Source organism: Mauremys mutica, chromosome 3, assembly GCF_020497125.1.
Source record: "Mauremys mutica isolate MM-2020 ecotype Southern chromosome 3, ASM2049712v1, whole genome shotgun sequence".
In the NCBI taxonomy this organism is placed as follows: domain Eukaryota; kingdom Metazoa; phylum Chordata; order Testudines; family Geoemydidae; genus Mauremys; species Mauremys mutica.
Window position 1 is genome coordinate 37,274,964 of NC_059074.1, and position 26,263 is coordinate 37,301,226.

Sequence of the window (26,263 nt, forward strand, 5' to 3'; positions counted from 1 at the left end):
GTGAAAATATGGCAAAAGACATTGCGCTGTACAAAGGTGTGTGGCACATTGGGATATCTACACATGGTGCACTGCACTTTGCATTGACACAGCCACTCCTGGTGAGTACGTTCCACCCCAAAGCAAACAGCCAAGTGTGCATGCCCACAAGCGAAGTACAGACTCAATGGCTGTATGCTGACGTAACTTGTGTCAACCAAAGATTATAATTAGGGTGACCAGACAGCAAATGTGAAAAATCGGGATGGGGTGGCCTATATAAGACAAAACCCCAAATATCAGGACTGTCCCGATAAAATCAGGACATCTGGTCACCCTAATTATAATATAGACATGGCCTAGGTCTGTCAGTGCCAAAGGATTAACTAAGTTACTAGAGAAATAGATTTTTATGAGTAGATTGCACTTAGCTTTCATAGTACATTTAATTTTTAATGTGTTTTACAGACAGATCTATTACATAGAAAATGCACATGGACAGCTGGTACGGGACCTAGACTTTAATCCCAATAAACAGTACTACCTGGCTAGTTGTGGAGATGACTGCAAGGTGAAATTCTGGGATACTAGAAATGTCACTGAGCCAGTGAAGACACTAGAGGAGCATTCCCACTGGTAGAATAAATTATCTTCATGCTGTTTTGTGGGTGGACGGTTTATGTAATTTATTCTGCTAATTATTTTACTGTTTAAAAACAATGCAAACTAGCTGTGTTTATGCTATTGTGATTCATCATTTTTCTGCATCGAGGAATGGTTTTAATATGTGACTGTTTCTTGTATAATTTGTAAATTAAGGGTTGGGGAATGTTAGTCTAATTTCTACTAAGGTATTTTCAGCTGTATGGAGGGTGAGATTCTGGGCTGTATTTTCTAAGAGGCACAGCACAGGGAGAAGGGACTCAGGTGTCTTTTAAGACATCTCTTCATTCTGAGTTCTGGGTTGCTTTGCGGCCCCTGACATAATTTACACAGCCATAGGGCCGTCTCAGTTACAGCATCCTCCCTGGGCTGCCTTATGGCAGCTGCATTGCCCAGCATCTCTACAGTGCTACATGCTGCAGCCCGCACCCTGAAATTGCTCTTCACAGCCCTTGAGCCAGCATAGGCAGGGGGGTCCTTAGATCAGTTTGTGCCCTGGGGCAGTATTCTCCCTTGGCCAGATCTAGGGCTTTGAGTGCCCCTTTACACCATTCTGGCCCCTCTACACAATATGAAGGGGCCAGAGCACGGTGAGAATCTCACCCATAGTTTAAAAAAATTACTAAAGAGATTAACCATTCCATTTTTGAATGCTTATGTATTGATACTTTTGTAGTTATATTGGGATTTGGGCTGCAGAATCACTTGCACTTTAAATCTGGACCCTGCAGCCGCTTTGGCAGTAGCTTGAAGATGCGAATTAACAGAAGCAGTATTTTTACTTGTTGAGAAGATGAAAACAAAAAATAGAACAAAAGAAAATCATAAAGCGATTGGTATTAACCTAATTCATAAAATATAAACACTAGCAAAATCTAATCCTTTTGATTTAGGGTCTATTTTAACAGTTCACTGTGATAATGTTGTGAGATCTTGGTTAATGTAGAAGTTTATTTCGAGTCCATATTTTGCTTTTAGAGTACCTTACTGTATTTAGTATTTTTAGACTGTCTATTTGATATATTGAACCATAAATAGACATTTACTCTTGGGGAATTATATTAGGGTTTGGTCCCTCCACCCTAACCTCCCCACCTGCAACCTGTAAAGATATGGCCCTGGAAAATCAAATTACATGAAAGTTTATGACCCAAATGAAGACAGCAAAAAGCAATCTCTAGAATGAGAGTGTCAGATTCTACCCATGCTTATAGATTCTAAGGCCAGAAAGGACCATTATGATCATCTAATCTGACCTCCTGTATAGCACAGGCCATAGAACTTCCCCAAAATAATTTCTAGAGCATAACCCATTTTATAGATTAGATTACTCTTAAACTATTTGTTCACATTTAAATTGAAATAGTGTATTTAAACAGTGCAGTATATTTATTGACTGACTCTGTGGAATAAACTCTTGTAATACTTTTTACATTATTTTTATTTTATAGGGTATGGAATGTACGATACAATCATTCTCATGACCAGTTAGTCCTTTCAGGCAGCAGTGATAGCAGAATCATTCTGTCTAACATGGTATCAATTTCTTCTGAGCCTTTTGGACATCTGGTAGATGATGATGAGCTTAGTGACCAAGAGGACCACCATCAAGAGGAGAAGTATGAAATATATTGATTTTCACACAAACATTTGTAGTATGAGGTATTTTTGTATTTTAAGGACTAACATGCTGTATTTTTTTACCGACTTCAGGATTTTTGTATACACACCTTTCAGGTATGTTGTATTTTTCAATTTAATCTACTACTTTCAGAGTCTTGGATGGGATCCACATTTCTAAAACTAATTGGCAGAGTTGCTTTAAGTTCACTGGTGTAAGTGGGATGGGACACTGAACGCCTGACCCAAAGCCCATTAAGTCAATGGAAAGACTTCCATTAACCTCAGTGGGTTTTGAGTCGGGCCCTGAGCCCACATTTAATAATATGTATTACATAAGAGTTGAAAGTCGTCTGCTTTTCATCAAATTTCCTCAATTCCTTCTTCCTTAATAATCTTTTGGGAAGTTTAACTCTCTAGAGTTAAACTTCCACACACAATCATGAAAAGAAGAATGAAAGTATATTGCCAACATTATTTTCCGTCTTAATATAGCTGATGGGCTCTACTAGAAAATGATACCTTAATGTGCCTATATATTTAGGATTTTTGATTTTTTAAAAGTTATTTTTAACTGAAGGTAAGGAATAATGCACATCATGGTGAACGTTTGTAAATGTGTATTCACCCCACTTGGGTGTGTAAAGAGGCTAGACACATCATAATTTACTTTATTAAAAATAGTATTACTTAAAAACATTGTGTACACTAAAATGCACTTGCTTTTTATTTGGACAAGTACTTTGGGAGCCTAAAACTTGAGAGGAAAAAACGCTCATCCCCAATCTGTACTTTTGCATGCACATTTTTTGCTCATACATATATATGTGCCTCTTCTTTGCAGGCGTGAACACTTCTAGCATTTGTGTCCACACAAGTGTTCTTAATTTATGTTAAGTATCAGAGGGGTAGCCGTGTTAGTCTGGATCTGTAAAAAGCAACAAAGAGTCCTGTGGCACCTTATAGACTAACAGATGTCTTGGAGCATAAGCTTTCTTGGGTGAATACCCACTTCATCACATGTGTCTGACAAAGTGGGTATTCACCCACGAAAGCTCATGCTCCAATACGTTTGTTAGTCTATAAGGTGCCATAGGTCTCTTTGTCACCTAATTTATGTTAATATACAAAAATGAGTTGGGTGCTTTATAGTGAAAATAGAAAGGCTTGGTTCCTGCCCTGATTTTTGTTGTTGTTTGTTGTTGATGAACAACAGGGTTAGATGGGAGTGAGAAAGGGAAAGGGTTACAAAAATAAGATCAGACAGTTATTCAGTTATGCTACATGCACCTCTGAGCTATACATCTATCTATATTGAACCATAAATGCAAGTCACAAGAGTGTCCCCCCTCCCCCCCTTTGCTCCAGCTGATGTTGAGCTACTGGTCTCACTTGTTCTGCCAAAGGAATAGTTGTTTTTCCATACCAAGAAAGGAAGATGTACCCCATAGTACTCATTGAATACTGGTTGTAAATAATATCTTCAGGAGCCGCTGGCAATTCAAGTAGCTGGAAAAAGTTTAATCTGAAAAGTTGCCCATGGCTTAGTGGTAAATAAGTATTGTCAATGTACCTAGAGCACAACTCTGTAACCACAGTGTGCCGTGTGATTGTGTGTGTGTGGTCTCTGCATTGGCCCACAATTCCTACAGTAAGGTAGACTCTGCAGTTCCCTGTGGATTGGAATCCAGAAAATACAATGTAAATAAAACCTGCATCCTGAGTGGGGGGAGGGTTAAGACAAACAAGGTGCAGCTAAGCAGGGGTATCTAAGTAGTATTCTGACACCAGGCATTTATTAGTTTATCTAGAGATGTTCTAATTTCTGTCAACCTTTGACATACAGCCTGCCTCCAGTACCACACTGTGTACTGAGCGAGGAACGGTGAAACCAATAATATGCCAAACAAATATAGGAAACTTGATACATATTTTACATTGGCCACTAGAAGAAGTTAACCACATCACAAATGACGTGCACAGTGATGGAATGGAATATTTTCCTATTCTTGTAGGGCACCCCATGCTCACAGCTCAAGAGTGCCATCAGTAACCCCCAGAACCAGTGGAATATAGACTGTTTTCATCAAGCTTTCTCATAACTTCATTTTTGTGCTTCCTTTCTTGATAATGATTAACCTATCTGACAATGGTAGTCAGAAACTTCTGTATACAGATGCAAGTTTTAAACTGGTTTCTAATAACTACAGTAACTCCTCACTTAACATTATAATTATGTTCCTGAAAAATGCAACTTTAAGTGAAACGATGTTAAACTAATCCAATTTTCCCAGAAGATTTAATGTAAATGCGAGGGGTTAGGTTCCAAGGAAATTTTTGGGGGGGCAGACAAAAGGCATTATATACTGTACTGTACTGTGGTTGGGAGGTGCCCCTGGTTTACCTCACACAGGCATAGCCCGCTGCAGACAGTGAGGCAGGCAAGGACGCTAGGAAGCACCTTGCGCAGAAGCAGCTTCCCCCCAGAAGAACAGGCGCTGACTTTGCTGGGGGATGCTCAAGGCCTGCCTCTTCCCATTGCCACTCCACTCCAGACCCACCTCTTCTCACCCCCACTCCACCTCCTCCCCAGAGCACACCGTGTCCCCGCTTGTCCAGCTCCCTCCCAGTGCTTCCCTGCTGCCAAACAGCTGTTTGGCGGCACTTAGGACTTCCTTCGAGGGATGGGGAGGAATGGAGGTGTGGCGCTTCCCTGCTCCCTCCCTCCCTTCCTCCCAGAAAGTCCTAAGTGCCGCCAAACAGCTGTTTGGCAGCAGGGGAAGCGCTGGGAAGGAGAGGGAGGAGGCGGAGAAGAGGAACTTGTACAGTGCTCCCTTGTAAAGTCGCTGCTCTTCCACAGAATCCTACAAGCAGTGGACAGAGCAGGGAGCCAAACGACGTTATAAGGGAGCACTGCACAACTTTAAATGAGCATGTTCCCTAATGGAGTAGCGACGTTACTTCAAAACAATCTTAAGCGGGAGGGCGTTAAGTGAGGAGTTACTGTAGTTCTCTGAAAGGATCCCTTTTGTTAAGAAGTCTTACATATGGCATTACTGTAACCATCCTGGATATAGCATGACTCACTGTGTTTGCCATTTTAGAGCTTCTCACCCATTCAGGATTGTTTGTCACAGCTATACCTTTTGAACACTCGCATCTCAGTTATATGGAGGAAACTAACCCCCCTGCTGTAAAGCCTGTAATTGTCCTGTGATTGGCCTCTGTACCATTCATTGGGACATTGGTGGTCCTCTTGCTTTCTTCTCTCCTTCTGGGTTTAGCTTCCATGTGAACTGGAAGCATAGAATCATAGACATGTAGGGCTGGAAGGGACCCCAAGGGCCATCAAGTCTAGTCCCCTGTGCTGAGGCAGGACCAAGCATAACTAGACCATCCCTGACAGGTGTTTGTCCAACCTGTTCTTAAAAACCTACAGTGATGTGGATTCCATAACCTCCCGTGGAAGCCTATTCCAGAACTTAAATTCCTTTATAGTTAGAAAGTTTTTCCTAATATCTAACCTTTGCTGCACATTAAGCCAATTATTTCTTGTCCTACCTTCAGTGGGCACGGAAAACAATTTATCACAGTCCTCTTTATACCAGCCTTTAACATATTTGCAATCTATTATAAGGTCACCCCTCAATCTTCTTTTCAGGACTAAACATGCCCATTTTTTAACCTTCCCTTGTTGGTTAGGTTTTCCAAGCCTTTTATAATTTTTGTTGCTCTGCCCTGGATTCTACTCAATTTATCCACATCTTAATGTGTGGTGCCCAGGACTGGACACAGTAATCCTGCTGAGCAGAACAGGACCATTACCTCCTGTGTCTTATTTATGACACTCCTGTTAATACTACATCTCAGAATGATATTAGGATTTTTAGTAGCTGCATCACGTTGTTGACTCATATTGAATTTGTGATCCACTATAACCCTCAGATCCTTTTAAAAAAATCTTCTACATCTTTTTTCCCCCCTTTCATAGTTGTATTGCTGTGAAGGAGTGTAATGTGGCTAGCTAATCCTGAACTGTGCAACCATGAAGGTTTATACCCAGGGTTCAGGACTACCTACTCCCATTCTTGCTCATTTTATAATTAAGCTTGTCATGTTTTCAATAATACACTCCTACTTTTAAGGTTTTATAACTAGAAGAAAAAAAATTACTTTGAGAGTTTTTTTTTTTTTAAATCCGTACTGCTCTCTTTTTTGTGAGGAATTAGTGGAGAGCAAAAAAAGGAAGTTCCAGTATCTTTTTTAAAAATAAGCAGTGAATTTACTCTGGAGGCACTCTTTGCAAAAGTTTTTCTTCTGAGGGAAGAGTAAAGGCAGGAGTAGCACATTTCATATACAGAACATGGACATATTCTGGAGCCGTACTAGGCTCTCCATAGTTAATGTTGAAGTTAGCTTCCTGATAGATACTTGATTTGCAAAACTGCACTCCCATTCCTTATTTCACTAAACCCAAACTAGTCTTCTGAATGTTAGATCCCAGTGCGTGGTTGAATTTTTCTGCCAAGTTTTGGGCAAATCACACAAGATGTTTTGGAGACATGGGAGTTAAAAAAATTTGGCTGTTTATTTTTTTAAGGTCACCATATAGCCTAAAGCGCTTCATTTTCATATATTCTACTGGGCTTTACAAGTAAAAGTACCTTTTAATTATTTTTTGAGGAGGCTTGTGTGGTAAGTAGACTCTAAAGATGGTTTTCATGTAATAAATAAAATCCTTATGATACCTAGATCAGCGGTTCTTAACCCGCGGTCCGCTGGGGGGCCGCGAGCAGGTTTCCGGGGGTCTGCCAAGCAGGGCCAGCGTTAGACTTGCTGGGGCCAGCACAGAATGCTGAAGCCCCACTGCATGGGGTTGAAGCCCGGGACCCTGAGCCCCGACACCCGTGTCTGAAGCCAAAGCCTGAGAAATGGCCTGGCTTTTATATTCAGAAAACCAGTTACTGTGGCACAGGTGGGCCATGGAGTTTTTATAGCATGTTGGGGGGGCAGGAAGCTCAGAGAGAAAAAGGTTGGTAGCACCTGCCCTACATCACCCACTTCCCCAAATGCCTATGAAAAAAAATTGGTCTTGCACCATTCCCAGAAAGTTAACAATTTCAGGTTCTAAAGGGGAGCAGTGAACAGTCATTAGACTCCCTCACGGAAGCTGTAGGATTAGAGGATAGTATCTGATTTGGAGAACAGAGAGGAAGGAGACCCATATGGACGTAGAAGGCAATCAGAAAAGGAAAGAGTTCAGATCTGCACCTTTATAAGGTCCTCCAATGTCCCATGTTGCTTGTAAGGTCCACCATTTTTCCTGCACTGAGCAGGTCTTAAATATTTCTTGAAACACAAAGGAATCCACAGTCAAATAATATTAATCTGAGTTTGAATGGATTTATTGCCAAGATTTTTTTAAATAAAACGTAAGGTTTGTCTACATGAACATTTAGTTCTCAGGAAACTGGGGTGTGAATCTATCTCACACTAACTAGCCTGCTTTAGCTGTCCATGTGGACCTGCTTGTTAGAGGGCTCTCCCTTCACCCCCTCCCCTGGTTCTTCTCGCAGATAGAAAGCGAAGACCAGAAATCCGAAGTGCAGAAAATGAGATGTGTGTTGGGGTTAGTTCCAGGCAAACATCTCCATAGCTCTACACGCTGGCAAAGGGTGTTTCCCAGTGTTCTGTTCCCAGTTCTGATGCCACAGAGCATTTACCCCATGTCCCCTTTCCCAGCTCTGACACCGCAGAGCCTTGCCTGTCCCCATTCCCTATTCCCACCTTCTCCTTCTTAGCAGGCCCAAATATACCTGCAATGCATGCCCACACTCCCACCCCTTTTGTACCCCATGGAAGGGGTAAGGAGTGAGGTTGTGCTACAATCAGGGACAGGCATTTCTTTGGTCTTTTAGTGTTTTATACCTCCCCCCTCCACTCCCCTTTGCCCCTCCTGACAGGTTGCTTGACATTTCCTTAAGATAGGGATTGAGGCAATCTTGAAGTGTGCTCTGAGTAACACTAACTGCTCTTATCTGTTCCCATTGTACTAACAAACCCATCTGACTAGGCAGAAGCAACACACACAGTCTTTGTCCTTTGTTTACAGATATTAGTATAAGATATATGAGTATCAAAAAGTCAAACCCAAAATTCTATCCCAGGCTGACAAACAAGCCTATATACTAACACTGCTAAAGTTCACTAACTGTTTGTTAAGGTGCGTTAATCTACCCCCATTTCAAAGAGGACTAGATCAAGCACATTAGCGAATTATTAAAACATGTCAGCAAAGTCCACACAGACAATTAGTCCATGGCGGGCTAGTGCAGGGTAGATTCACAATCGCAGTTGCTACAAAATAAATGTGAATGTAGACAAGCCACGGAAGAATTTTTGGGAGGTTGTTTAACTTAGAATTCCAGGCTTTAATTATTTTTAATGTAAACAAAAATTAAAAATTAGGCAAAAGCTTCAGTTCCAACAGCACTGCCAAACAGTTAATGAAATGGAAGTTTGTATATTATATGTACAATGCACTGTTTTAAACAGCAAAGTGATGATACAAACTGCCACAAGCAAATAGATACACAGGTGTAAAAAGCTTAGATTTGTTTTATGCTATGGCAGTACAGTACTACTGAATGCTTCATGCAAGTAATATAAAACATCACTTACAGCATTTAAAAACAATTGTTACCTCTTGATGCACACAGACAGAGAAACCTGTAAAGGAGGCGATTCTTATTAGCAATTTCATTTCTTAAAAGACAGCCCCAAAGTATCTTGATTATAATTTTGCTCCCTTTTTATTAGGTGTTCAGATAATACAGTAATGAGTGCAGCATAAGAACCTATATTGAATAGAAACCACTGAATTATAAAACCACCTTCTGTAAGCAGCCAGGTTTTTAAGTTCCTTGAGTAGTAGCTTAAATTAGGTTTCACTGTACACATATGAAACACATACTATAAGGTCTAATATAAGTTGTGTATTTACCAGTTTTGTCAATGGCAGCAAAATTAGGACAACACTGAGTGCTTCTGAAAATCCTACACTGTATGTGCTCCCTTTACACAGATAACCCTTTTCTATGCCACATTACCATTCACTGTCCTTATATCTAGGTCTGCAGACTTAAAGATTCTCTCTCTACTGTCCATAGTTTTATGGTTGGTTTGGGTTTTTTTGGATCAGTTTAAATTCTCTTTCAGCTATAATGGAAATACTCTCTGTGTTGTTTTTTCTATGTTTTTGTTTTTCAGACACTTTATTGATCCACATTTCAATAAAAATCAGTAAGATCAAAGCTTTCTTCATTTTTAGGAAGTTCTAAATTTGTTAGGCTATAGGCAACATTTTGATTCAGTATTCTGTTTCATAGCCAAACGCTTTCTCTCTCTTTTTATTACATCCCCAAATACCCTTACATTGTGTTTCTTCTTGATGTCTGCCTCCCCTCTTATAGTTCTCCATCCACTAGTGCTTTTTCTCCCCCATTTTAAATACTGTTCTTTTGAGAAACTATCTGTTGTAATTTGCTGTCTTTATTTATCCTAATGTCATCTATAATGTCATCTATTTTTTGAATTAATCTCCTGGAAGGATTTCAAAATATTGCTATTCATGTTTGCCGAAGTGCCCCAGCCTTGCACCAGGAAAATGGCAGTGTTTAAAAAAAAAAAAATAAATAAAAAGGCACTACAAGAGGGAAAAAAGCCATAATGCAGTGTTGTATCATTCCAGCTCTCCTTTTGACATACTCACAATCTGCTAGGACTTCTGAACATCAAGAAAACTGTAGGTAAAGCTCAGGGATGTCAAGGTAGTGGTAACTGTCACCAGCACTAAAAGCTGAGGTTACAGTATATCTGTTTTTCTTCAAGTGCTATGTGTAGTCCACGAATGCATGCACTCCATGATCCCAGAGCTGGAAAATTTTGAAAGCAGTGTCTGTTGGTCTGCACATGTGCCCTGGCTCACCTCATGCCTCTGACTGAGGAGGTAAAGGCAGTGCAAACTGATTGCCTCTCCAGTTCCTTCTCTCCGCAGCGTGGTCCAGGTTGGAACATACAGTGTCTGAAGCTTCAGCTTTCTTCTTTACCTGTGAAAATATATTTAGATATCTGTAAATAGATTTTATATTTTAATCTGTTTAGTTTTAGTGTTTAATAGTTAGTCTGCATGTGGGGAGCCTCCCAAACCCCACCCTCCCCATCCCATTTGAGTACTGGATTATGCCCAGGACTCCAGGCTTCAAGGTTTGTGCTTCCTGCCCACAGTACTTCTTGGTCAGCAATGACCACCAATGCTATTTGTACTGCCATGGGGACATTGTGGCAAGATGCAGCATCTGCTGTTCATTCCCCAGCCATACCCAGAAAGGGCCGGAACTTCACCTTAGGAATCACCTAATGGAAAAGGCCTTGAGGCTTCAATTGCATCCAGGCCAGGGATCTCTCCTGCATATTGGCCTGACTCAGCAAGGGGTACGCCTCTTGCCATGAGGTCCAAATCAGGAGTGAAGAAGTCAGCTGCCACAGATCCCTCGGCGGGGTCTTGTTGGGAGAGCATGGAGCATTCTCATAAGCATGAGACTGTCTTCTTCCAGACTGCCATTGAAGAAGTCAGATCCACCAAGCACTACCTCAGCACAAGAGAACTTAATACATCCTAAATCTCAGAGGCATGATAAGAAAGCCCACAAGTGTAGGGCTTCATCAGCACCGGATGTGATCGGGTGATGCTGGTTCGTCCCAAACACAAACGTCAGGATCCACCAGCACCTGCAGTTCCATCTTTGTCATCAGTGGCTGTGGCACAGACTGCCTCTACAGTGGCTCTGGCAGTTCAGGCAGACAGGAGCTCTCTTGCTTCAGGAAAAGCTGAGGCCCACACTCCTCCTGAGAACATCTTCTTTTTCCCAGTCCCGGAGTCTCCCACTCCTTCATCTTCCCTCTCTTTGAGAGAGGTTATGACTCCCACCAGGGGAGTCTGCCTGTGGAAGGAGTTTGTCTCCCATTACATCTTCAGGCTATGATTTCCCTCCAGCAGCCCATCGATACTGCCATTGGGACTGGAATCAGTTTTCTCCTCATAAGGAGATTTTGAAAAGTCCAATGAATCGTTAAGCACTTGTCCTCCAAGACACGCTTCCTGGTCAGAAGACCTGGGCCAGTTTGGGCCCAACCTCCATCTCAAATGCCTTGGAACTATTGGTACCCTGTGCCTTGGGGACCACCGCTATCCCCACTCAACCCATCTGGTTGGCCATACTGGGGACCTTGGGATCAGTATCATCCCGCAGAGTTGCTCTGGTCTGCTAGGGAGTCACCCTTTCCCTTCCTTTTGAGGAGATAACAAGACGTGACCCCAGATCCTTCTGAAGAGGAAGAGTACACATCGGACGCAGCAGTTCCACCAGATCCAACAAGATTGCCATCTTTGTCAACAGATGAAGTAGTGACTCAGATGTCTCCATCCTCTCCTGTTGACTATGAGCAATTCCAGGAATTCTTGTGCAGAATTACAGGGGAGCTACAGATAACTCTTGAGGAGGTTCAGGATCCTCAACAAAAGTTCTTGCTTCAGTCCTCCAGCTCCTGCAAGATAGTTGTGTGAGTCAATGAAGTCATCCTGGAGCCAGCTAGAGTGGTCTAGCATACCTCAGTTCCCTGCACCCCTACCCTTAAGAGGGCAGAGAAATGACAAAGGCGGTGGAAGTTCTGTTCTTTCACTTTGGACCACTAAAGAATTAGGAGCAAGCTGCCTCAGAAAGATCTAGGCAGCAACACTCCGATCTGTCATGAGTGATAAGGAAGGCAAGTCTTGACTTATTGGAAAGGAAGGTCTTTTCTTCTTCTTCTAGCTTCCAGTTCAGGATAGGCAGTTACCAAGCACTACTGACTACATACGACTTCCTGATCTATTCAAAATTCGCAGACTTTGTCTCCCACAGCAGGACTTTCCGGGCTTTAATACAGGAAGTCAAGATGGTTGCCAGGACCACTCTGCAATCAGCTGTAGATGTACCTCATATGTCTTCCAGGGCAATGGCTACTGCCATCATGAAGCGGGGAGTCATGCTTCAGGTTTTCCCAAGGATGTCCAGAATACTGTTGAGGATCTTCTCTTTGATGAGACTTCTCTGTTTAAAGACTTATCCATCTTCTGATTTTACACTTTAAAGGACTCCAGAACCACCCTCTGTTCCTGGGAATATATACACCTGCCCCAAAGAGAAAATTCCACCAACAATACAAACCTAGACCGATGACTCAGCAGTTCTTCCATCAGAGAGAAATCCCATAAGAGGCAGAGACACAGAAATTGTAAGATTACAGTGTAGCATCACCCAACAAAGTGACTTAATTAAAGCTGCTTATGTGAATGCTTTGTGGGAAAATCTGTGGTTGGGGCTTTGTTGGTAGGGTGTCTGAGAAACTAGATCAAATCCAACAAAACAGCAATTTCCCATTCTTACATTGTTTTGTCTTTAACAAATGTATAATTATTACCTATTAATTTCTTCATTCAAGTTAGTAAATATATCATATTTAACCACCAATGCCAGTCTATTTTAAAATACAGATTTTGTGTGTTTTAAAGATGTGTTTCTGTTGGAGAGATTGAGGTTTTATTAATGTGAGAAAATGACCAGTCTTTCTACTGCATGAATGGTTAAAAATCATTGATCCTTTCCCATGCAAGTAATAAAAATAAGCTCTACTAGGAGTATTATTCAGCTGATATGTTTGTATTTTTGAGGCTGTCAAAATTGGCTATGATGAGGGCCAAATTGGAAATCTACAGAAAACTGAAGGCTGTCCCTTATTTGCATATAAATTTGGATGGAATTTTATAAAATCAGATAAATTCACACAGCCATAATATTTACTAAGACTTGTATCTTCCTTAACAGAGCAACAAAAATACCGTGTTGGATGAGTTTACCAGCAATAAAATCCTGCAGCCTGATCAGCTCTACCCTGCAGTAACAGGGAGAGGGTATCTGCGGGGTGCATTTTAGAACTCTGTGGGGCGTGCTTGGCCTTCAGGCCGCACTTTGGGCACCCCTGCTGTATATTGTTGCCGCTCTACTGGGTTGGGTTTATTTCTAAACAATTTTTAGGTTGAACAAGATTTAACTTTTTAGTTCTGATGTAGAATTAATGATTTCTGATGGCTTGTTTTTTAAGCTTTCTTTTTATTGAAGTTTTTGATGACAATATGCAATTGCAAGCACTGCAAACCTAAGTGATTGTTAGCATAGACAGTAATTTGAAGTAACAGCACTCTACATGAAAACAATTATCCAAAAGCTAAACAGGCTTCTCTTACAAGATTGTAATATAGTTAACCTCAAAGTTATTTAGTCAAATGAAAGTTCCCCTCCTTTCATGGGAGAAGCTAGTGGCGGTCATGCTATACAAATAGAATAACAAAAAGAGCTCTCTGACATGGATCTCAAGGCTGTGCAGGAGTTATAGATATAGATAGATACATATTTTGATGGTGATGGATGCAGTACAGGAACCTAGATAAACAGCTAGGCAAGTAGATGTGTGCTCAGAAGAAGCTCTTAAAATGTTATTTTTAAAAAGTTGACACTAAAGCAACTTTTTGAGGAAAATTTATTACAAGGAAGAAATAATGGCCTTCTTGTTTCTTAAACACATAAACCCAGAATATAATCCAGCCAAATTACTCCTCCAAGAAAGCAGCAGGCCGGGGAGCTAACCCTCTGGTGTACTAAATCAACCATATCCCAGGTAATATTCCTTTTAATCATAAAAACCTTTTGAACAAAGCAGTTAAACATTCTCATAAGAGTTAATCAACAATTGCAGACTGAAGCATGATGCTGTTTATTGCTATGTCAGGGAATAATAAAGCTGTAATAGATAATGAAATATAGAAACATTGTTAAATACACTTTGATATAAACAGTTAAAGAACAGTTTTAGGCTATGTCTACACTATAGCCTATGTCGTCAAAACTTATGTTACTCAGGGGGGTGAATATTCCACCCCCCGAGCGACATAAGTTACACCAACATAAGTGTTTGTGTGCACAGCACTGTCGGCAGGAGAGCTTCTCCCACTGACATAGCTTATGCCGCTTGCGGAGATGGGTTTTGTATGCCAACGGGAGAGCTCTTTCCCGTCAGCATAGAGCATCTTCACCATCTGTGCTGCAGTGGGGCAGCTGTATTGGTACAGCTGTGCTGCTGCAGCGCTGTACATGTAGACATACTCTTAGGCCTTGTCTACACTACAAGACTATTTTGAATCAACTTAGTTCGAATTTGTGGATTCGACCTTATGAAGTCGAATTTGTGTATCCATACTAAATACACTAATTCGAATTTCTGAGTCCACATTCACGGGGCCAGCGTCGACTTTGGAAGCGGTGCACTGTGGGAAGCTATCCCACAGTTCCCGCACTCCCCGCTGCCCATTGGAATGCTGGGTAGAGCCCCCAATGCCTGCTGGGGGGAGAAATGTGTCGAGGGTGGTTTTGGGTAAGTGTCGTCATTGAACCGTCAATCACAACCTCCCTCCCTCCCTCCCTCCGTGAAAGCGCCTGCGGGCAATCTGTTCGTGCACTTTTCTGGTCAGTGACAGCGCGGACGCCACAGCACTGCAAGCACGGAGCCCGCTGCGATCATCGCCGTATTCTCCTCCTCGCACTTTATCGTCCACGTCTTCCACAGTCAGCTGCTGAGAAATTGGGCTACTTTTCAATGGTGCTGCAAGCACTGGGGGACCATAGGGGACGTTTTACAAACATCAACGTCAGGTGGCCGGGCAAGGTTCATGATGCGTGTGTTTTCAGGAACTGTGGGCTGCTCAGACGCCTGCAGGAAGGTAGTTTCTTCCCGGACCACGAAATAACTGTTGTGGATGTGCAGATGCCTATAGTCATCCTCGGGGACCCAGCCTGCCCGCTAATGCACTTGCTCATGAAGCCCTATACAGGCGCCTGGGACAGCGACAAGGAACTCTTCAAATACCAGCGAGCAGCGTGACCTGTGACTGTTCAGTTTCTTTACAGAGAAGCTGAACCTGCCCCTGTTTCTTTACCCACTGACTGTTGACTCTCCTCTTCGGTTACATACCCCGTTCACCCCGTTACCCCCACTTCCAGCACACGTGTAAAAATAAAATACATGTCCCATTATTACTTAACAAAGGTTTCTTTATTCATGACTTTTCGTGAAAGGGTTGAAACTGGGACGCAGGCTGTGCTCGCTAGGGTGTGCGGTGATGTAAAGACCGCCTCTAAACTCAAGGAATGACAGGCTCCTGCTCCTAGAGCGGTCCGCAGTGCCGGAAGGCTTCTTTCAACGGAGCCTGCCATCCCTCTTTATGGAATTCTGTGTGCGGGCGGATATGTGACCTTGTGGTGGAGGAGGACGGATACAGATTCCTCAGCTGCGTGACTCAGCGGTCCAGGACAAGGACCGCTGTATAAGATCTGTAACCGCCCTCCCCCACTGCAAAGTCACATCTCCCCCGCCCACACAGATCCTGGAAACCACCTCCAAAAACCGACCAGGGTGCCTACTGACTGCACCGTGTGTGTGACCCGCTGCTGATCCTGCCCCCGTGTCTGTACCCTGGGAAAGGTGACTGTCCTATGCAATTAACCACCCCCTTCCCCACGCCCCCCATTCGAACACAGTCTTCTTTGAAAAAACATAACGGAAACAGTAATTAACAGCAAAGCATTTTTATTAATTAAGTAGACAGTTAGGGGATGGGACTGGGATTGGGACTACTGTGAGTCGAAGTGAAGGACTTCGGCAACTGTAGGGTATGAGAGCTTTTGGGTACTTGAGCACTGTGCTGTGGTGCAGTGACAGTATTCACGTCCCCGGCCGCCCCTCCTCCTGATTATTTTCGGTGAGGGGGGTATGGGACTTTGTGGCGGGGGAGGGCGGTTGCAGATACACTGCAGGGGGGCTCTGTCCTCCTGCGGTCCTGCAGAACATCCACAAGGCGCCTGAGCGTGTCCGTTTGCTCCCTCACTAGTCCAAGCATTGTTTCAGTCGCCTGCTTGTCTTCCTCACGCCACCTCTCCTCCCGTTCGCTGTGTGAGCGCTGGCACAGAGAGACGGTCTCCCTCCACTGGCTCTGCTGGTCCGCCTCTGCTAGGTAGCAGCCCATACGTTCCTCGAACATCTTGTCCCTTGTCTTTTTCTTTCGCCGCCTAATCTTCGCCAGCCTCTGCGAGGGGGATGCTGTGGCAGGTCTGGAGACAGTGGAAGCTGTGAGATGGGAAACAGGGAGTGAATTCCTTGCAAAGATACATTTTTGCGAACAATTAACTGAGTCTAGGCTGCCTCTGTGAATTCTGGGTTGAGACCCCTGTGCCTGCTGGGGCAGAAATCATTTTCGCGGTGGATTCTGGGTAAATGTCGCCAGTCATTCCTTCCTCCGGGAAAGCAATGGCAGACAATCATTTCAAGCCCGTTTTCCCAGAATTGCCCTGGCATACGCCATAGCGTGGCAACCATGGACACTGTTTTGCCTTTTGTGTATGTCACCGTATGTGTACTAGATGCCGCTGACAGAGGCGGGCCAGCAGCGCTACACAGCAGCATGCTTTTGCTTTTGCATGACAGCAGAGATGGTTACCAGCCATATTGTACCATCTACCATACCATAAATTGGTAATAAGATGGTAATAAGATGGGCATGGTTACCTGTCCTTTTGCACTGCCCCATTTGGGGCTGTCATAAGTGCCCCTGGCCGAGCAGCCAGGGGCGCAAAAGCAAAAATTGGGAATGACTCCCTGAGTCAATCCCTCCTTTTTGGTATCTAAAAATAGAATCAGTCCTGCCTAGATTATGGGCAAGTGTACTAGAGAACCACTGTATCATAGAACCAGAGAGCACAGCTGCTCTGTGTCTGATCCTGCATAAATTATGAGCTGTATGCTATTCACAGGGGGTGCTCCTGCAACAACACCACCTGTTCATTCCGTTCTTACCCCAGCCTTCCTGGGCTACCATACCATTGTCCCCCCACTTGTGTGATGAAGTAATAAAGAATTCAGGAATAAGACACAGTGACTTGTTTGTGAGAAATGACTGGAAGGAAGCCTCCAGCTGCAATGATAGTCCAGGCAGGACATTAAGGAGTGTGGATGAAGGAGCCCATCATCCCTCTGCTAGTCCAGGGGCAATTGAATCTTTTATTTACAATGAAGGGTGGGGGCTGATGGAGCTCAACCCCCTGTTGCAATGATGAGGACGGTTACCAGCCATATTGTACCATCAGCCATCAAAAATTAGGGACAGGCGCCCTTGATTGACCTTACTGATACTAGTCGGCATGGTTACCAGCCCTTTTGCACTGCCCCATGTGCCAATAGGCTGATGATGAGGACGGATTTCCATCTTATTGTACCATCAGCCATCCATAGCGTGGGGGGAGCAAGGATGTTGGTGTTGAGTGCTGCACCATCGCGTCTATCTGCAGCATTCAGTAAAGATAGGGTGACATGTAAAAGAGTCAACAGAGGATTGTTTTCACTTCTGGTGGTGGGTGGGGTGTGTGCGCAAATTGCCGAACTATGCCCTGACCCACCGCAGACACTGTGTTTGGCCCTAGAAGCATTTGGAGCTCATCCAAGAATGCAAATACTTTTCGGAGACAGCAGGAACTGTGGGATACCTTGCGTCCTCATTCCCCCCTCCCTCCATGAGCGTCCATTATATTCTTTGGCTTTCCGTTACGCTCGTCACGCAGCTGCGTGCTGAGTCTGTGCTATGCCGTCTGTCCGTAGATTTCTTAAAAATACTTTGGACCAGGCATAAAATTACAGTAATTACCCTAATTAGATGCAGGAGTCTCCGAGCGAGATCACCCTGAGGAGGGTCACTGAAGGAGATAGAGAGCGCATGCTGCGTGAAAGCTAGCACGAACCAGGGCCCGATGCAGCCGTGCTCGGGGAGGCAGTGCTCCCTGAGTTCCTCATGAAAGCCTCGCGCGGAAAACTATGCTACCACGGAGCACCCAATAAGGCAGCTCTCCCCAGGAACCTCCTGCTGATGCTTTTCGATTAACGCAAGGAGAGCTTCGTGGAGATCTCCAAGGATGATTTCTGTTCTATCCCCATATCTAGAAAGCCCTCCTTTTCACAGAGTTAGGATTCCTGTTATATTAAGAATAAAAGTTAACATGGTTACAGCACTTACCGACTGCTCCTTCCCCTGATTCAGGGTCCGGGTTAATGGCCGGGGAGGGTTGTTGGGGGATCTCTGTGACGGTGATGAATAGATCCTGGCTGTCGGGGAAACCAGCGTTGTAAGCGCTCTCGCCTGCCTCGTCCTCCACAAACCCTTCCTCATCTTCCCCGTCCGCGAACATCACCGAGGAACTCAGTGCTCCCTGAGTTCCTCATGAAAGCCTCGCGCGGAAAACTGTGCTACCACGGAGCACCCAATAAGGCAGCTCTCCCCAGGAACCTCCTGCTGATGCTTTTCGATTAACGCAAGGAGAGCTTCGTGGAGATCTCCAAGGATGATTTCTGTTCTATCCCCATATCTAGAGAGCCCTCCTTTTCACAGAGTTAAGATTCCTGTTATATTAAGAATAAAAGTTAACATGGTTACAGCACTTACCGACTGCTCCTTCCCCTGATTCAGGGTCCGGGTTAATGGCCGGGGAGGGTTGTTGGGGGATCTCCGTGACGGTGATGAATAGATCCTGGCTGTCGGGGAAACCAGCGTTGTAAGCGCTCTCGCCTGCCTCGTCCTCCACAAACCCTTCCTCATCTTCCCCGTCCGCGAACATCACCGAGGAACTGGCCGTCGACACTGTCCCATCGTCAGAGTCCACGGTCACTGGTGGGGCAGTGGTGGCAGGCTCCGTAGCGTCCGTTTGCCGCTTTGATTTTTTGGTAGCCTTGTCTGGGGTCCTTGATTTTCACGCGGCGCTGCGTTGCATCCCGCCTGTATCCTCTGTCTCTCATGGCTTTGGAGACCTTCTCGTAGGTCTTTGCATTCCGTGTTTTGGAGCGCAGCTCCGAAAGCAGAGACTCCTCGCCCCTCACTCCGATCCCGGTCAAGAGTTCCCGGTCAGTCTATGCTGGGTCCCTCTTTCTATTCACAGATAACATGAACTCCTCTGCTGGAGAGCTCTGCATCGTTGCAGGTGCTGCGGAGCTCGCCCCGATGTCCAGCCAGGACGTCAGATTCAAAGTGCACAGACAGGAAAATGAATTCAAATTTTCCCGGGTCATTTCCTGTGTGGCTGGTCAGAGAATCCAAGCTCGGACTGCTGTCCAGAGCGTCAACAGAGTGGTGCAGTGTGGGATAGCTCCCGGAGCTACTAAGTTCGATTAGCATCCACACCTAGCCTAATTCGAGCTAGCCATGTCGAATTTAGCGCTACTCCACCTGTCGAGGTGGAGTACCAAATTCGAACTAAAGAGTCCTCTAGTTCGAATTAAATGGCTTCCTGGTGTGGACGGTTGAGCGGTTAGTTCGAATTAACGCTGCTAAATTCGAATTAAAGTCCTAGTGTAGACCAGGCCTTAGATAAATAGAAGTTTGTATCTAAATCTTGATTTATCTATGGTTTTCTTGACAAACCACTTCACCACTCACTTTGCTTACTGTCTATGAAAACATCAATTTCCTTGGCTGAAGTAAATTTTGTCCAGCCGGCCAGCCTAAATCTTACTAGGTGACCCAAACAGTATTTGATATATGATGGTCTTAGCTGCTTCTCAGTCTGCATAAAACTGATTGTCAACTCTGTTTTAGGATTCTGAAACTGAAGCTCTGTAAGCAGCCAAGCTTTACATAGTATCAAATTGCATATCCTCTGGGATTCTTGGGTTACCAAAATAATACAAGGCACAGGGATACCCAGCAAACATTTTACTTGGGTGTCTCTGAGCAAGGGATAAAATGATCGGACACCAAGAGATTTCTCATGTGAAAAGCAAACTTCTGTTGTTCTGATTTCTTCTTTCATTGGCATCCCCACATTTCAGATATATTGGTCATTATTCTGCTACTGTCTATACTGGTGCATCCCCATTGGGAAAATTATCTGGGTAGCACAATTTAAAGGATAATTTCTTACTTTCTTTCATCAGAGCATGTACAATATCTCCAAGGTTAATAGTGGAAGTAAGTTTCTACTGGACCTTTTGTGCTGTCCCTGCAGTAATTTTCATCCTATGTTCAATGTTTGTCTGAATATCTTGTATAGTATCTAGTCTTTTATGTAAGAGATCCATAGGTTATGCCTCCTTCAGCTCCTTAATAGAGATGTCCCTGGGCCAGGCCTACATTATGGAGGAAGAAACTGTAAAATGCAACCATGTCTAGTCCTGAGCTCATGTGGTCTGAATTATTTTTAATAATATGCTCTCCTTAAGGAATACTACCAGGTTACTTTTAATCTTCAATGGGAAATTCATCAAAGGAAGAACAATAAATGAGGCTTCAAAATAGGAGAGTTGAAGTGAAATGCAGAACAGTAGTTCATCTGCTAATTCAAGATTATTTCCTGAACGTACAATCCCCCTTTTTTATATTAAACTATACAAAATACATTATTTGAATTGATAACACTAAAGTCATATCTTGCATACAGAAAACAGTCTAAACTAGCAGTTTATCCATCCCTGTTTATCCAGCCTCTTGTTAACTGAGACTCTTGGTTAACTGAAAGTCGGTCATGTCCCTTGACAGCAATATGCACCATGCATTGCTCCCCTGCTTATCCAAAGAGACATCTGAAACCTTCAGAATAATGGAGTTTTGGATAAGTGGGTGAGCATTGCGTGAGGCACATTGCTATCTGGGGACATGACCAACTTTTTCTTAACCAGCCGTGTCATTTAAGAAGTCAGAAAACACTATAGAGGAGATGAAATGTGCATTGTGGGCTTAGTAGATCTGTTATTAGATGGAGTGTATCAAAGTACACTTTCAGGAGCTCTGCAGCATACATCCTACTCTTCACAGTTAACCAGTAAACTGTATGTCGTCTCTTCTGTGGCATTTATGGTAGTTTCCCTGAAATAGTATAAGTAAAAGATGATGGTCCTTGAAACCAAACATCAGAAATCACACTGCAGTTATTAGAGAGTTGCATTAATTATTGAATTCACAGCTGGTTGGGCTGGTTAGGTGCACCAGCACTAATACTACGTGCAGCCCTGCAAGCCATACAAATTCAATATCAGATTTGTTTTTACTTTTGTTGTTGTAGAGATTCATGCTTTGAACTCTGGGAGACTAGTGGAAAAGGGCAGAGGCAGCCAACAACACTTCATTTCTATCATAGCTGTATCCGTTAAGTGATTGAGTGGCATTCATAGGGTTCCCTGTCATATCCTTCTGGTAGGAGGATGGCAGCTGTAACATGTCTGTTTCTGGGAAGTAGGGGGATGCTTCTGAAAGCTTCACTGATTTCCATCAGACAGGAGAGAAATCTGACGTCATCCACTGAAAACTCAGTACCCACCAACCCACAGAATAACATACCGAAGAAGCATCTGATAGAAAAAGGGATTGGAAGAGAAGGAGAGTGCATTGCTAGTATCATACTATCAATCCATATTGTGTACTTTGGAAATTAAAGAATTATGTGCATCGATTTTGAAACATTTGTGGTATAAAAGACCATATCTGTCTCTTAACATTCAATTACCATGTGCTCAAAGGTGTTAGGTGATATATAAGGTAAAAAAAAAAAAGAAAGCTTCTCCATTGGAGCCAATATTATACTTCTCTGGAATGGACAGGAGATGAGGTTAATATGGTGTCGTTTGAATCCTCCCTTCCTCTGTCTTCCATTGCTCTTGAAATTATGGGCCCAATTCCGCATCACTCCTATGGGAACTTTGCCTGAGTAAGGACTGCAGGATCTTTCCCACTGCATCAAAAGGCACTCAGGGTCAGATTGAGTTCTGTCCCTTAGTTGGTTACATTATGCATTCAGCCGTAAAGCTAGTTTTGACAGATTCAAAATTCACTTAACAAACAAAAAAATAAAAGAATAAAAATCTGGGAGAGGTGAGTTTGAGTTAGCCCATATGTTAATCTAAGGAAAAAATTATGTAATGATTTGCTTTTTTGTCATGCTCTGTAGCTTACATTACATTTTTTAAAAACATGGAGGTGCTTAGAGTAGGCAATATGTTGTTTCTTCCATGAGACCTAGAACTTCCTTGAACTGTGAATAACTGACATTTTAGGTAGTGAAAATGATAATCACCACTCTCTACTAATGGCCATTTTAATATTGACATGATCATGCTATATTTTATAAAATCTAAGCATTAGTGGTTGGCATGAGTATAACGGTGTGTCCACAGAGTCCACTGCTGTACAGTAAATCAAGGCTATATCTTTCTTTGTTTGTGACATTTATAATGCCTTATAAATCAGGTACAGTCATTGCTCTTTACTATTTTTATTCCAGGACTAAAGAGCCCCTTCAGGACAGCATAATAGCTACCTATGAAGAACATGAAGACAGTGTATATGCAGTGGAATGGTCCTCAGCAGACCCATGGCTTTTTGCTTCTTTGAGTTATGATGGGAGACTTGTTATTAACAGAGTTCCCAGAGCACTTAAATATCATATACTGTTATAATTTGTTTGATATAATTATCTTGGCATTATTTTTAGAAGCTTTAAATGTATTGATAATTGTTTAGCTTTCCAAGTCCAGTACTTTTTTGTTCAGTGTAAACATTTAAACATAATTAATACATAAAATAAACTTGACTAAAAGTGAAATTGACGTTTTCATTGTCTTTGCATTGTTGGAACAGTGATGGTATATTTTCTTGAAGTTGTGTTAGTGTGATTTTTATAATCACTCTGAGGTGATGATTCTTATTTAATTATTGTAAACTCGACTGTTTCTTGATATATATGACCGAGTATACCACTGCATTACTACAGTGTTATGCCAGTGTAATTGATTTCAATGGAGTTTCTTGTACCAGTTTACAAAAATTGGAGTAAGGCAGTGGATACCTAAGGGTAAAGGGATCTACTGTCTTGCGAGAGTAATATTTTTTCTTCTTTCTTTTCAACATAAGCAGCCTACTGTTCTTAGCTAGGACCATATTCTCTTAACTCTTCTGGCTCATTCCTTAATGATTATAAATATAGCAGGGAATGGTCTGAAGAACATTCCTAATTCACTCCCACATTTTAAACCATTCTTCCTCCTTTGCTTATCCTAACCAGAAATGTTAAGGGTGAGGATGAAGTCATGCAGACAGCTACAATCTATTACTTTCATTCAGACTGCCAGCACAGAGAGCACCATGAAAAATATTTTGCAGCTGAACCGTGCAGGAATGTTGACAACATACTGTGCTGTGATTTGGCAAATGTACGCAACATTATGTGGCATTTTTATTATAAATGATGATTTCTCTGTCTAACCCAAAATCTCTTTTACAAGTTGGCACTCATATTAAAATAAATAAAAGACAACCAATCTCACTGTAGCTACACCATTGTTAATTTGAAAGTCTCTTCAATGGGTGCAAGAAATCTGTCTCCTCTATCTTTCTTGGCTCAGTGCCATTCCACAATGTGCTTGCATGATGTAATGAGCTTCCACTGAGCACAGACCATGCTTTGCCAAATCGTCTTCCATTTTTGGCACCTAGGTCAGCTACTGCTGTGACTTGCCTGTTATAAATACTTAAGATTGATGGAAGGGAGACTGCACTGGAAATTTGAAATCTAGATGGAGGGCACATAAAATAAGACTACACTTATTGACCACCTCAGATTGCTCTTGTGCTGCTTGCTTTGCTGTCTGTTGCATTTAGGTGCTTTGACCAGAACTCGGTGATTTTTTTTTTTATGCCCCTCTTGCCTTCTCAGCGCTATTGTTTCCAAGTAACTTCTGTACCTCAGGGATGTGTGAACTGCTTCTGCAATGGTAGCCAATTGTACAGTAAACAACATAGTGTAAGACTAAGCTGAAGAATGCTGGTAGCAGGGGATAGAAAGATCAATACCAACTTCCTCCTATTATTCCTGCTGTTGCTATAGTGACTGCTGGTGTTGCTGGTGAGGGGCAGCCTACTACTAACCTTTACTTGTCCTTACTCAGTAGCTGGATCGAAATACATCCAAACGTGATTTTTTTGTGTAGACACTGCTGCTGATATGCATCACACTGTGAAAACGTGACTGATTGTATAAGCCAAAGTGGCCAGAAAAAGGTAACAGTTGAATTCCATGCACGGCTGTTTCAAAAGTTTGTGTAGAAGAACCTGTAGGAGTGATATAATTGTAGCTAATTAGTTCTTTTTGGTTTTTGCTTGTATTACTCTGGTGCCCAGATCTCCTTCATAATGAATGACACTTTCAAAAATTCAGACTTTTTTCTAAAGTTTAATATCTCAGCTATTTCAAACTGCATTAGCCTGAAACTGAGCCTACGCTACCAACCCTTATACACTTGGCTTTAACACAGAATGTTTTCCAAAGAGTAAAATATGTTTTAAGTTTTTGATTGTCAAAAATCAAGAGTGGGATATACTTTCATAGGTGGCTTTAAAATTTAAAACCACAAATTTTAGCTACAAAAGTGATTATGTTTTGGACATGAAAAACTGCAGTCTGTTCTTAATATGTGCTACTTAACTTAAACACTTATTTGCAGAGTGTTTATACACCAGTCACTTGAAGTGGGATTTCATCACCAAAGTCAATATGATGGCAAAGCAATTTCATTGCAGCTATGAGAAAATCATGAAGCAAAATTGACTACATTTGTTGTTTTGGTTGTTTTTAACATATGGGCCACATCCTCTGTTGGACTAATTTGATGCATTTACATTGCCTTCAGTGGATCTATTTCAGTTTACCCAACTTAAGAATTTGGCCCATTACATTTAAAATAAAACAAAAACTATTCACCTGGTTTAGTTACACTATTTTTTCCATAAATAATGAGTACATTTCACTTAAAGCAAAGAGAAGTGCACCACAATGGAGGGAGGGAGAGGGAAGGATCAAATTTAAATAGCTTGCTGTCGTATCTAAAACTGATCCTAGCCACATGATCAGCACTCGCAGTAACATGACAATGACTTTCAAAAAAGAAATAACATTAGTATTTTAAATACTATAGAAATAGCAAACGTACTTAGCAAAAATCTTCAACTTATATTTATTGCTCTCTAATTTCATTTTTGAGAACGGGATGGAGGTGTGGATTGTGGAAGGGGAAAAATGCACCCAAGGGATAATGGAATGGTAAGTACTGTATAAGACAAGAGGACAATTAATTTTTTTCATACTCTCAAGCTTTCACATTGCCCTTCTCTTCCCTACCATACACCCTCACTGCACTTTTCTTTCTGACAACCCTCTGGCTCAGTTGTAAGTTGTACTTTAAGGGAACTTAGAAAACCCTTACATCTCAATCAGTGGTAAAATTCTTTCAAAACCCCTGTATTGTTTATGGAAATTGCTTTGTTAGAAAACCCACCCTTTTTCACTCACTGGCAGATATGCTATGGAGTATAGCTGGTCCAGTATTTTTTGTCGAAAAAGCTGATTTGTTGAAACCAAAATATGGAAATGTGTCTGTTTTGACAAAACTGTGTGTCCAGAATGTTTCTCAGGCCCAGGATGGAATTTCACATCAAATCGGGAGAGACAGGCTGACCGACCCTAGAATAGACAAAAGCTTGGTGGTTCAGAGCATTCACCTGGGATGTAGGAGACCCAGGATCAAGTCCCTGCACTGCCTGATTCAGATCAGGGTCTCCCACATCCCAGGCAAGTGCCCTAAACTGGTCACTGGGCTATAGAGTCAGAGTCTTTCTCTGGCCTAATGAATAATTATTTATATGAACTGAAACAGCTCCAACAAAAGATGATGAGAGAAACTGACTCCATAGCCCAATGGCTAGGTCAGGGAAATCACCTGGAAAGTGGGAAACCCAAGTTCAAGTCCCAGAACCAAATGAGGCAGA

At 42.5% G+C, this 26,263-nt stretch overlaps 1 protein-coding gene across 3 annotated transcripts in view; it reads left to right on the forward strand.

The window, feature by feature from the left end:
- Positions 1-23,039, forward strand: part of EIPR1 (EARP complex and GARP complex interacting protein 1) — a 162,783-nt gene extending 139,744 nt beyond the window's left edge. For 2 of the 3 annotated variants that reach the window (XM_045010011.1, XM_045010012.1), the window contains exons 7-10: positions 448-615; positions 2,094-2,261; positions 2,356-2,379; positions 22,725-23,039. In XM_045010011.1, the coding sequence (XP_044865946.1) occupies positions 448-615; positions 2,094-2,261; positions 2,356-2,379; positions 22,725-22,899 (535 nt within the window). In that variant the 3' untranslated portion in view covers positions 22,900-23,039. The remainder of the gene's footprint in view (positions 1-447; positions 616-2,093; positions 2,262-2,355; positions 2,380-22,724) is intronic. The other variant, XM_045010013.1, reaches the window with a different exon arrangement.
- The last annotated feature ends 3,224 nt before the right edge of the window (positions 23,040-26,263 follow it).